At 37.9% G+C, this 13,576-nt stretch overlaps 1 protein-coding gene across 2 annotated transcripts in view; it reads right to left on the bottom strand.

Moving 5' to 3' along the window:
• LRRC28 (leucine rich repeat containing 28) overlaps positions 1-13,576 on the bottom strand; it is a 52,422-nt gene that overhangs the window by 36,906 nt on the left and 1,940 nt on the right. For both annotated transcript variants that reach the window (XM_081337667.1, XM_081337666.1), the window contains exons 2-5: positions 13,043-13,270; positions 10,872-10,912; positions 5,455-5,492; positions 3,833-3,970 (exon numbers count right to left, since the gene is read on the bottom strand). In XM_081337667.1, the coding sequence (XP_081193793.1) occupies positions 3,833-3,970; positions 5,455-5,492; positions 10,872-10,912; positions 13,043-13,210 (385 nt within the window). In that variant the 5' untranslated portion in view covers positions 13,211-13,270. The remainder of the gene's footprint in view (positions 1-3,832; positions 3,971-5,454; positions 5,493-10,871; positions 10,913-13,042; positions 13,271-13,576) is intronic.

Genomic DNA, 13,576 nt, shown 5'->3' with positions numbered 1-13,576 from the left:
TAGTAACTTCAGTCAATCCAAAGATCCTTAAAGTGGGGGCCCTGCTCATATTTATTTATTTTATTTTATTTTTATTTTTATTCCATTTATATCCCGCCCTTCTCTGAAGACTCAGGGCGGCTTACAAGCTTAGCAGTAGCCTTCATTCTATGTATATGCCTGCTTATTAGGGCTTTCAGACACACCCCAAGCGGCATTATTACAAAGTCAGCTTATTGCCCCCTACAATCTGGGTCCTCATTTTACCTACCTCGGAAGGATGGAAGGCTGAGTCAACCTTGAGCCTGGTGGGATGCGAACCTGCACTAATTGCAGGCAGCTGGTGTTACTTAAGGAGGCATTAGCCCACTGCTCCACCAAGGCTCTTTTAAAATATTGAAGGGATCTTGTTCTATTGGAGAGGAGCTATCACAAAATGTTTTGGAGGTCCTATCCCACTACATCTTCTATGGACACATGGTCAGCACAGATACTATTTGTGAAAGGCAGATACAGTACAGCTCCTGCAGCAATGGTGTGCTATGGTAGTACTCTGACTGATCGGTAGGGACTTAAGATGCTGCCTTTTGGACCAGCTGAGGATTCTGGGTAATCTTCAACAGCAGGGTAATAAATGCTTCTGTATTCCAGTGAACCAACATTTGATTTTATTTGGTAGAGAAGCAGGTTCCCAGAATTTCTATACTGTAAACTAATGTAAAAATGATGACGTTATTGGAGACTGGAAAATTAAATGGGGGGTAATTTTATTTCATGTCTGTTGCAGATCAATGTGTCTTACATTACACTTACAGATGCATTAAATGTGGTTCTTCATATTTATAAACATTGTCATGAATGCTTACTAAATTTACATTTTTACTTAGAATAATTCTCAACTGTTGCTCATTGTTATGTTTTAGGGTATAAATGAAAAGTAAGACTGAGAAAACAGTTAACTACAGTTTGATTCTGTGAACAGCTCATTTGTAACGTAGTAAGATTTGGCCATCTTGATTTGTACACTGAAATCAGCCTACCAGATTTTCCAGTTCTATTAGCAGCAGAATGAAATACGTGAAGTGGGAGCTGTGGTGGCACAGTGGTTAGGATGCAATATTGCAGGCTGACTCTGCCCACTGCCAGGAGTTCAATCCTGATGGGCTCAAAGCTGACTCAGCCTTCCATCCTTCTGAGGCCGATAAAATGAGGACCCATATTGTTGGGGGCAATAGGCTGACTCTGTAAACCGCTTAGAGAGGGCTGTAAATAAGTCCAACTGCTATTGCCACTAAGTATTCTCACACTGTGCAATCTGGGGGTCCTTTTGCATTTGCAGCTACTACTTGAATAGCATGCGGCAGTTATGGCCAGGAAGACTTTTGCACATGTTCACCTAGTTTGACAGCTGTAACTGTTCCTCAACCCATTGGTCGGTCCTTCAGACATTTATTCATGCTCCGGGGTTCCTCATGAGAGATTACTGCAATGCGCCCTTCGTGGGGCTGGTCTTGAAACCTACAACTGGTTCAAAAGGCAACGGTGGTAGCAATAACAGATGCTTTATAATATCATGCCCCTGGGTTACCACTGTGATTTGAGCTGCAATAACTACCAGTTAGCTTTTGAGTACAATTCAAGAGGCTGACTGCCACCTATAAAGCCCTTTGTGTTATATGGCTTGGATATCTCCAATTGTTTCTGCCTGCCTGGCTGAACTTCAGGACCCTTTTGTTAAATGTTGTCATCTTGTAGTACCCAAGGGGCATGTCTTGTCATGGCCCTTTTCCCAAGATATAGATCAGGGCTCCTCAAACTTGGCAACTTTAAGACTTGTGGACTTCAACTCCCAGAATTCTGGGAGTTGAAGTCCACAAGTCTTAAAAGTTGTGGACCCCTGATATAGTTCACGCCCTGAGGTTCTGGAAAGCCTTTAAGATCTGATTCTGTTCTCAGAACTTGGGGATTAATACATTTGTGAGGTCCATGTTAGGTTTCTTATTATTGTTATGTTTTAGTCCAGCTATCTCCGCTGACTTTTTACTATTTTGAAACGTTTATATCCTGCCCAGAATCCGCTGCAGTGGGCAACTAAAACACATTTAAATAAATAGTTACATTATACTTGTAACTGTTTCTTCCATCAGAAATTTTTGAAACAATTATTTTCTCTTCCTGACTGCCTCTCCAGAGTACAGTCTTTTAGGGCTTCTTACCTAGTTGTGTGTGTGCATGTGTGTTCTAATTTCTCTCTAAGCCTGCTCCAGTTGGGTGGCATTTTGTTTGAGTTATGGCAAAATCTATCAAGCTCTTCTTTCATTGTTGAAACCTCTATCCAATTTCAACAAATTTCTCACCAAAAAAAAAAAAAAAGCAAGCGGTTCTATGGAAATCAAATTCAAACTCATCTGGAGATTCTCAGTTTTAAGAACAATTCGCAGCGCTACCGCAACAGCCTCCTAAAATTATACACTGGACCAAAAAAAAATGCATCATGTGAAGTATTTAAAACAGATGCAATTTAAGTTCTAAAAATAAACTTTTTTTTTCATGAAATCACATTCTTGCTGAAGGCAATGGTGACAAAACTGCAGTGATAAGCTGCATCCTGTAAGAGTCCTCCACAGGCCCCTTGCTAGATTGGAATGGATGGAATATCTAGTTATTTTCACACAATTTTGAGAATAACAGAATCTCCTTAAAAGGGATTATAAGTGAAAATTTGCAACTATGAAACCTGCTAAGGAAGTGCTGGCAAAGCAATACCAGAAAGGGCTCTACAATAGACTCAGGGAAGCATTTTTATGGGCCAATTTCCCAACAGAGATGAATTACTACAAGCAGGAGAGGATGAATACACAAACATTTGGGGAAAAGGAAAAGTTAGGGGACATTAGGCAAACTGATTTTTAAATCAGCAGTTCAACATCGACAGATATTTTAATGGTTAAAACCAGCAATATTTTTAAGAGTCAGAAATATCACACACCTAAAGATTTCAACAGATAAGAAAAAAATGTCCCATATTTTATATAAAAGGAGGACAAAATTAGGCAAGCATCTTTACACCGTAAAGGCCACTTCCAAAGTAAAGCATAACAGACAAATAGTCATTCGGTAATACAACTCTTTTGAACGCTCCCACTTTGCAATCTGTAAAAAACATGCACTACCTTTTTAAAAAAAAAATTAAAGTTTTGCTTGAACAAATCTTAATATATACTGCAGGGATCCAGCATGAATTGTAAGAAACCTAATCATATCCAGGCATCCAAGTCAGAAGAAGTTTCTGATTTATTTGACATTTTCAATTACAATTAGAGTTACTGTCCATTTGAATTTCTATATTTGGCAAACTGTTAGTAGAAGTAGTGTATTAGGATTCAACATTTGCTATAAAGCTCTTGCTACATTACAAAAAAAATAACACTGTGTTTAAGATTGTCCTGAAATAAAAATGACTCAATGATTCAATCGTGATTAGACTGTGCTGCCTTTACTATACTCTTATTTAATTCCAACTAAACAACATTAATGAGTAGTGATTAAATTATACCATCCCAAATTAATGCCTTAAAATGTAGCATTCGTGGCACAATATATCTGATTATCTGATACATGGGAAATGAGGCAGAAGGTAACAAAGCTTTCAAGTAATTCTAATATGTAATCTGCCTTCAGCAAACTTAATGTAGTTTAATAACTAAGCATTTAATTTTAAGCCAGCAATAAGGAATACAATTAGTGGAAGGAATACATTAAAGAACAGTTGACTAATATTATTTAACATAATTCAAATATTATGTAACAGGTAAAATTGTATAAATGAGCCATAAGGCTTCGTGTGTCTTACCTGCTGGCAAATATTTTAGCTGATTACTAGCTAATCGAAGATGGCGTAGAGATCGCAAACGCCCAATCTCCGGGCATACAATTTCAAGAGCATTGTCACTCAAGTCCAGAAACTGCAGTTTAACCAAAGAACCAATTGCTTTAAGAAAAAAAAGGCAATATATTTAACTTAGAATGAGACATTTGTTAATAGTAGCCTATTCCTAAAACGTGGGCCGCGGTGGCTCAGTGGGTTAGGATGCTGAGCTTGTCGATCAGAAGGTTGGCAGTTTGGCGGGTTAAATCCCGAGAGCCGCGTAACAGAGTGAGAGCCTGTTACTCGTCCCAGCTTCTGCCAACCTAGCAGTTCGAAGGCACGTAAAAATGCAAGTAGAAAAATAGGGACCACTACGGTGGGAAGGTAACAGCGTTCCATGTGCCTTTGGCGTCTAGCCATGCCAGCCACATGACCACGGAGACGTCCTCGGACAAGCGCTGGCTCTTCGGCTTTGAAACGGAGATGAGCACTGGTACCTAGAGTCGGAAACGACTAGCACACATGTGTGGGGGAACCTTTACCTTTTTATTCCTAAAACATAAGACATCTGGCTGTACAAATTGACACATTTATTTTTGCACAGCCTTTCATGCAATAGTCTATTTCAGTAGTTATATGGGAAGAATGTTGAGGGAACAAAATTATATTCCCTCTAGAACATGGGTGTCAAACTCACGATGTCACGTGACATGTTGCGACGCATCGTGACTTTTTCCCCATTGCCGGCAATGGGGTGGGCGCGGTTTTAGCGTGACGCATCCGGCCCACGGCCTGCTCTAGAATATCGGACATTAGGAAGTTAGATGAGCCCAGGCATGATGGCTGCTGGTATTCCCAGTTGCCATAGTACAGTATTTCACTACCTTGCAACTTTTAAGACGTGTGGGATGGCTGGCTAGGGGATTCTGGGAGTTGAAGTCCATACATCTTAATGTTGCTAAGGCTGAGAAACACTGTCACAGTATGTTGTCTGTTCTTATCTTTGGTTATGGTTTATATTGGTTGTATAGCTTTAAAAAGAAAATTAAATTGTGAGATGGGCAAGCATATAAACTGATTAAACTTTTTTTTTTAAAAAAATCAACTATAGTCATTAGGGTTTTCATTAGTGTACAAAGAGGTTGAAATTTATGTCCGGAAGGTACAAATTCTCCAGGTATAATTCTCAGCAGTTTTTTGCAACAACTTAATCTATTTGCATTAATGGTCCCGTGGAATCCCAAGACACCCGAAGCAGCAAAAGAGGAAGTAAAGAAGAAGAACTCTGTAGAAGCCATGTTCAAAAATCAAAACTACTGCAACTCAGCCAAAACGTTTCCTTGATATTACTGGCATATTTTCTTCTCTAAATGGTGAATAAAAGAGTTTAATCTCCTAGGGTTTACATTTACAAAAGGCAATTGCATGGCGTACAACTGTAGAACAAATAAATGAAAAAGAAATGCTTTATAAATGATGAATAAGGTTAAAAATCATACGAGTTGAAGCTGAATAGTGCTTTTTTGGCTTCCCCAGCACTCTAACTATAAGCACAATCAATGGAGCAAAGCTATAGCTGAAAATCCAGACATTATTTGGGCACCCACCTTCTGGAACAATAACAATATTGTTTGAATGCAGGTATCTGAGGAAAGAACAGAATATATTGTTATTTTTCAGGAGTGGGCAAATAAAGCCAGTTTTTCTTTATTTTAAAAATTTTAAATAGCTGTCTTTCTCTCATATGATGATCCTAGGTGGCACGCAACAACACAAATCCTCAGAGAACCTGGGATCTTAAAACCCTGTGACTCCATCTTGGCTGTTTGAGCTGAAGTCTGCTGTCCCTCATCCCTAACACTTTTCAGGCACTGGGAAAGGATCTTGAGAAGTTTGCTGAATTGACCTGGAGAGGATCTTTGCCACCAGGCGCCAGACCAACGAACAATTATGTATATAAACTATATTTTATTTATTTATTTATTTATTTATTTATTTATTTATTTATTTATTTATTTATTTATTTATTTATTTGTTTTTATAAACCGCCCTTCTCCCGAGGGACTCGGGGCGGTGTACAGAGTAAGGAAGGTATACAGATTGAACAATAAAAAACAATAGTAAAAAACAAACTGGGACCCCAATTAAAGCTATCAGGCCAGGCCGGACTGCTGGAACAGGAAGGTTTTTAAGTCGCGCCGGAAGGTGCGGAGGTCGGGGGCCATCCGGATTTCGGTTGGCAAGCTGTTCCAGAGGGCTGGCGCACCCACTGAGAATGCCCTCCCCCTGGGGGCCACCAGCCAACATTCCTTGAGCGGTGGCACCCTGAGGAGGCCCTCTCTGTGGGAGCGCACAGGACGGTGGGGTGCTGACATTGGCAGAAGGTGCTCCCGTAGGTAGTCCGGACCCATGCCATGTAGGGCTTTGTATGTATGAATGACTGAGGGAACTAGGTAAGTAGAGAAGGACTAGGAGTGACATGATAGCAGCTTTCCAGTGTTTGAGAGTCTGTCAGAGAGAAGAAGGGGTCAACTTATTCCCCAAAGCACCTGAGGGCAAGACAAGAAGCAACGGATGGAAGATTATCAAGGGGATAATCTAACCAGGAAGTGACGAATTATGAATGACTGTGAGCGAGCCCAGTTGATAAAATATTGACCAAGTTAGCATTATGTTGTTAAAGTTTGGTCTAAGGGTTAAGGCACCAGGCTTAAAAAAAATAAAATAAAAGGAGACCATGAGTTCAAGTCCTGCCTTAAGCCATAAAAACTGGCTGGGGGACTTTGGGCTAGTCGCTCTCTTTCAGCCCAACTCACCTTACAGTGTTGCTGCTGTTGTTGTTGTTGCGGGGAAAACGGGCGGAGGAAAGTGTGTAGCATATGTTAGCTGCCTTGAGTTATTTGTAAAAAAATAATAAAGACGGGATATGAAGATACAAACAAGGATGAAATCAATATCAGCCAGATGCTTTGAACCCAACACCTGCCAATTGGGATTTCCTATGTGTCTCAATGACAGACACGAAACAGGAGAAAAAGAGAAAGTGATGTACACAAAATTCAATCAGTAAATTTCACCTATTTCTCTTGGGCCTGTTATTTGTTTTGATTTATGGTTTTGAATGTATCCATGTATTCAGGTCGAAACGCCCCTTTACAATGAGATTGTACAACAACGGAAGCATGCACGCTACTCCTTTCTTTTATCCCCTCGTTGTCAACAAAGGAAGTAGGTTACAATTAGTCAGTCATGTCAAACAGCTATTGCAGGGTCAAAATGAGATAATCTTAAGTACACACATTGTGTGGCTTACTCTCTGACTGAAACCAGGCCAAGGTCAACAGATTTCCTATCTGAGCTAAGACCTCTTTCTTGTGACTAATTCAGAATTAGACAGGTTGAAATTGCGTTAGAGCAGTTCCTACACAGGAAAGAACTGGAATTCTCTTTCAGCAATCATGGAGAAAGTATTATTATTATTATTATTGTGTATATTTTAAAAGTATCATTAACACACACACACCCAGGAAATCAGAAACAATTTTTTGTTGTTGAAATTCTTCTAATTTTCTATGCTTACTTCAATCTTCTCAGTTTCAACAGCAACATTAAAAGAAAAAATTCCAAGTGGCAATTTTAATTCAACAATTGAGAAACTGATGCTATTTAAAAAAATAATAATTTACTTATTTTTTAAAAAATAATTTACCTTATTTACTGACAAGCCTTAGCACTTTAAGACTAAGAACTACTTTAAGTACAACCAAAGGCTGGGGTGTGTTCCATTCCATCACGAAATCTGGGTTTTTTGTTGTTGTTGCTGTTGTTTAAAAAAACACACACCTTTTTTCTCTATTAGCATAAAGGTATCTCTGTGCCTGGAAATATTTGTGAGGTTCTTTGGATCCTGACCTGTATTTATGATCAAAAAGCAGTCTTCTTTCACACAATTAGCTAGAATTGTTTAGGGACCCATCCGACACAATTTTAATAGGATTCTACTAATTCGAGGCTTTTCTTATGGCACGCATTTCAGTGCCCAGAGTAATGAAGATACCGAAGCATCATTATGGCTGCATTGTTTGAGGTTGAGATCGTCTATTAATTATGCATGCAAAGTTGACAAGATTGTTATGCAGCATGAAAAAAGTAGGAAGAACTGTCACTCAAATACGGACAGCTGTATTAGCGTTTCCGTGTTGGAGAGCGTTCCAATGCCATGCTTTTTAAGGCTTAGTTAAAATACAACTGGGAAACAATTTCTCATCAAATCTCCTAAAGAAAATTGAAGTGATAGGCTGAAATCTTTTGAGTCCATCACAATACAGAGTCATAGCAAGAAAAAAAATATATCTTATTAGCATCTTCCGCAAGTTTTGCTCCACTGCACCTCAACTTACGTTTTACAACCTGATAAACATTAACAAGATTAAAATATATCCAAACTGGAAAAATGGATTGAGTTTATCCAGAACAAGTATAGGGTTAAGAAGTTTTATGTAGCATTTGAATAAGTCTTCTTTCTTTTTTTCTTTTTTTTTCTTTTAGTTTTTTTATATATATTTAATATTACTAAGGTTTGTTTTATCCTATATAAGCTAGAGAGTGATGGATTTTAGAGTTTACAGTTGTTAGTATATGGTTGTTTATGATTGTTTTTTTTTATATACCTTGTATTTAGCTCTGGGAAGTGGGGGGGGGAGGGGGGGAGAGGTAGGGGGGAGGGAGAAGGGAGGGGGAGGGGGGTTTTTAAAGGAAAATTGTATGTTAAAACTTTTCAATAAAAAAAAAATATATCCAAACTGAAAGCCCAACCTTCTAACAACAGAGTAAATTAGACAGTTTAAAAAAAAAGGATTAAAGAGCGCAATATAATTTAGATAAGAAAATGTTAAGTATGTAACTCAACAGGCTTGCTGATTTTCCAGAGCTCCTCTTTCAAATATTAAGAAGATTCTTGTGGCTTAATCAGATTATGTTTGAAACTGCATGGTGCCAAAAACATGCAACTCTCGTGAAAGCTCTACTTTAAGTTCATTAAAAGAGAATTCCCACTAGATAAGATGAGGCAAGATTATTTCTTAAAGAAACTGCAGACTGCAATGACCTTCAAAAGTTAATAAGTGCACTGCTGACACTCAAATTATAAATTAGGGACAGCTTGCCGTGGGCTGCTATGACGATGATGATGATTTAAGCGGAGGCTTAAGATCACATTTCTTAGATATATGGGATCAGCCTGCATAGATCACAGTGCCCCTATATAATATAAAAAAATAATTTAGCCCACATCCCTTGACCATAGAGAGGCTATAAAATATGACCTGGTTAAAGATGTGCTCCTGTAATTATTTTAAGCAACTAATGCTTACAGGAACTGTTGCCATGACACTGTAGCTGAAAATTATTCCAGGGGTTGTGAGAACACTGCAAACCATTTCAAAGCAGCTGTTTGGAAAATGAAGCATTCTTATTTGAACAACTGAAGTAGCTAAGTTCTCCAGAAATTTTTGGCACGATGGCTAATGAGGGTTTTCTCTTCCCCACGTGTGCGTGTCCAGACAATATTTCTATAGGGTTGCTGATGAAATATATTAACTGTTAGATAAAAAAATGGAATTATATTGCTCCATACAAGATACAAGGTTCTTGCATTCCTGACCAAAGCATACAATTCTTGAGCAAAGATACTAATGATGAAGTAGTTATTAAAGATATTAGAATACTATGTTCTAAGAGGTACACTCTATTATCAAGTAAAATGCCATTCTAAATCCTTACAGCAGGTAAGAATTAGATTGTTACAAACTGTATTATTGTTAGACAGTATACAGGTAGTGGCCAAAGTTGTGGAAACCTTTTGGGAAAAGTGTACAGTAGAAATGCCACCTTTGGTTAAGTTTCCACCCATTTTTATTCTAATTTCTTTATAACTGTAGCCTTGTTCACTTAATAATACTATTTTACATTGTTTTCTGGGAGACCAGTCAACTCTTTGCACCATTACTTTAATTTTATTACATTTTACAAGCTCACTAAATGAAAGAACACAAAAAAACCCAACCAACTTGACAGCGATCACATAACATACTGACAGCTTCAATACATGACATCAATAAATGAATCCTACTGTGATCTGATTGGCTCATTGCTCAAACAAGATGACACCTGATTGGCTCTCTCATGCTCATTGGCTACAATCAGATGAAGGAAAGCTACCTGATACCAACCTAAACAAGTTGTGCTTCCTTTTTCTGGTTATTTGGCTATAACTTTGCATAGAATATAGTACAGTTAATTGAACAAACTTTGTTGCATTACATTCTTGATTAAATTATCTTTCCATTGATATATGAAGACCCAGATTGTTGGGGGCAATAAGCTGACTTTGTAATAATGCCGCTTGGGGTGTGTGTGTGAAAGCCCTAATAAGCAGGCATATACATAGAATGAAGGCTACTGCTAAGCTTGTAAGCCGCCCTGAGTCTTCGGAGAAGGGCGGGATATAAATGGAATTAAAATAAAATAAATAAATAAATAAAATATAATTTTATGGTACTACTCCAAAAAAAAGTGGTGTTATTAACCATGAAACCACTAAAATACACTTTTCCCAAAAGGTCTCCACAATTTTGGCCACTGCTGTATTCACAAGTTTCCTGAGTAAATAATCAAACTGCTGTTGATAAAATACAGCCACTTAGCAAGAATTGAGTGTAATGATCTTTCCTGCCTCTTTTTCACAGGCATTACCCTATACCAGGGGTAGGCAACCTTGGCTCTTTTATGACTTGTAGACTTCAACTCCCAGAATTCCTAGGCTAGCATAGCTGGGGATGGGGATGGGGATGGTAGTATAAGAACAAAAATTCGATCAGGTCTAATCAGGAATCTGACCAGGAAAAAAGAGTTCATAATATATTGTTTATACTGTTTATATCCACTTAAAGTATTTTCATATAAGTCAAGCCACTTTTATAAACCTCAGCATAATCACTATCAACAACAAAAAGAATATACTTACAGTTCGACAAGATTTGGAAGTTTCTGGGCAAGGTTCTCTGGCTAAAAACACAAATTGACAAAATTATAGTTTCATCTTTATAAACTCAATGTCAGTTTGTTTCTTCTTTCATGCTAGAACCAGGAGGAAGCTTTGGGTAGCAGAATCCTAAAACTACACACCAAACTGTTATACCAGTTCCCCCACCTGATTTGGCAATTATTATATTTAGCTTTGCCTAACCAGCAACCCCAGACTTCAACCAAGTAGGAGCGTGTTGAGTCAACAAGGAGTCTTAGTAGCAGAAAGCAAATAACCTTCCAATGGAATTCTAGAACAGTGGTTCACATTAATAAAACAAAATATTAATTAATGTAGTACAAAATCCTAACATATCCAGATTCAATAGTGAGATTAGTAAGATTAGTAATATCAACTGTATTTGCAAGTTATCCTTACGCTATGAAACAACAGAAGTAAACTTATATCGATTACATCAATCACGGTATTTCAATTACTTGATCAAAAACACAAGCTTGGGATGAATTTGTTTTGGAATAAACTTTTTACAGTTTATGCCGCTGTAACTTTATTAGCGTATACAAAATAATCTGACCTTGCCACAATAAACAACGAAACCACTTATTTTAATTTATATGACATATAAACCTGCAATTAGTGCAGGTTCGCGTCCCACCAGGCTCAAGGTTGACTCAGCCTTTCATCCTTCCGAGGTAGGTAAAATGAGGACCCAGATTGTTGGGGGCAATAAGCTGACTTTGTAATAATGCCGCTTGGGCCCCCCTGAAAGCCCTAATAAGCAGGCATATACATAGAATGAAGGCTATCGCTAAGCACATTGATTTGTGCTTTAGATTGTAAGCCGCCCTGAGTCTTCGGAGAAGGGCGGGATATAAATGGGATTAAAAATAAATAAATAAATAAGTTGGAAGTCTGCTAAACTCGAAAGATTGCTAATTAAATTAAATTTAAAAATTAATTTTTAAACCAACAGCCATTCTTACAGTAGCCACATCACAATACTCTTAAATATTCAGAAACTGAGTGGTTACCTAGCCCAGGTTCTCAACCTTTTCTTCACCGCAGACCCCCTTTAAATACCTTTTGTGGCCACGGACCATGGCCAGGGCCCCCTGAGACTTAACTCAAGACTTAAATCATAACTTTTTTTCAAGCCTTCATGGACCTGGTGAGAACATCACGGTCTCCCCAGGCGTCTGGGAACCACAGGTTAAGAACCACTGACCTAGTCTATTTCTGGCAGTCAGCCACTCTATTTTTATTATGGTGCTGAACTCGATGCTACAATAGATTTTGAAGAATTTATGAGATAAGGATTCAAGAATGAGTATGGTTTAAAGCACGTCCCAGCTTTTTATTCAGTACTGGGGTGGGTGGGAAGATGCTTTTTTAAAAATGAGTTGCTGAAAGAAGCTTATAAAATATAAAAAGTGTGCGGTCTAGTTCTATGTAACTGTGCAAAGTTTAAAAAAAAAATCATAGCCAGCAACTACAGATGGTTAAATAACTTGGAAGGACAGGATATTACTGGCAAATTATTTCAATTTGTAGTGCAAGCAACCCCCTTAGAATCGTCTCTTTCAGCTAAGCACATATGCAGAACCGTTTATAGCTTCAGCCTTTTTTTTCCAATTCAAGAAATTCAGGAACTTTGAGTTTGGTTTCCCCCTACTGGGGAATTAATGCTCAACACGCTGAAGCTGGGCAGCCCTTTCTAACTGAACTGTAATGAACGACCAGGTTTTCACTGATCTGATAAGGTAGGCAGTGTAGCCACTGTTAAAAAAGGCTATTTTTTCTCATTTTGTTTATCTCAAATTAGAATGCCATCCTCAAAAGTCTTTTGTTGAAAACTGCCTATCTTCTTTCAAACTAGAACCAGGATGAAGCTGGTTGCAGAATTGGGATATTCTGGGTTCCTTTAATTAAATAATGCCATCCATCTGGACCCCAGAAGCATACCTTCTTCACAGCAGTGCCTAAAGGTCAGACATCATGCCTTACAGTATTTGTTTCCTGACTTGGCCTACCTGAAAAGGCTAGCATAGACCCTTTTTTGCCCAACATAAGGAATAACCGATATTCCAAAACACACATTCTATTCAACACAATAAAAAATCTTTTGCTGATTAAACAATGAAATGACATACCAAGGTTGTTAAAGAATTTCTTTTCATATATAATCTCTCCAAGTACTGCAGACCTTCATCCTTCAGCAATTCTAAAGGAAAATGATGAAGATTTCGATAGTTCAAGAATAAATTCTTGTGCCTTTCTAGCTTTGCTTCTGATATCGTTTTGCAGAGTTCGGATGCCATGGCAAATACTGGCTCAGCCACCTTATTACATCTCTATTCATGGCAAAAAAATGATCATTCCTGAAAGAAAAACAGAAGGAAGAAGATTGTCAATAATTCCCTTAATTTCCAAAAGCAGTTTTTCAGAAGCATCAATATTTTTTAAATCTGTGCAACTTTTGACACAAAACAAAAGCAAAACACAGCACCCTCTTAACATTAGAAAACAGACAACGGAAGTGCTTAGAGTACAGCAAAGTTTTAAACAGAAAAATCAACATAGCAACATTCAGGGCAACTGACTTGACAGATATTAATACTGTACTAAAATCTATGCAAAACAAAAAAGCAGGGAAATATTTGTCGAATTAGATGTCTTTAACTTAT

The sequence above is a fragment of the Vipera berus genome, assembly GCF_964194415.1.
Source record: "Vipera berus genome assembly, chromosome: 12".
NCBI lineage: Eukaryota > Metazoa > Chordata > Lepidosauria > Squamata > Viperidae > Vipera > Vipera berus.
Note: the sequence above shows the minus strand (reverse complement) of the source record. Positions and strands in the feature narration are given on the sequence as shown.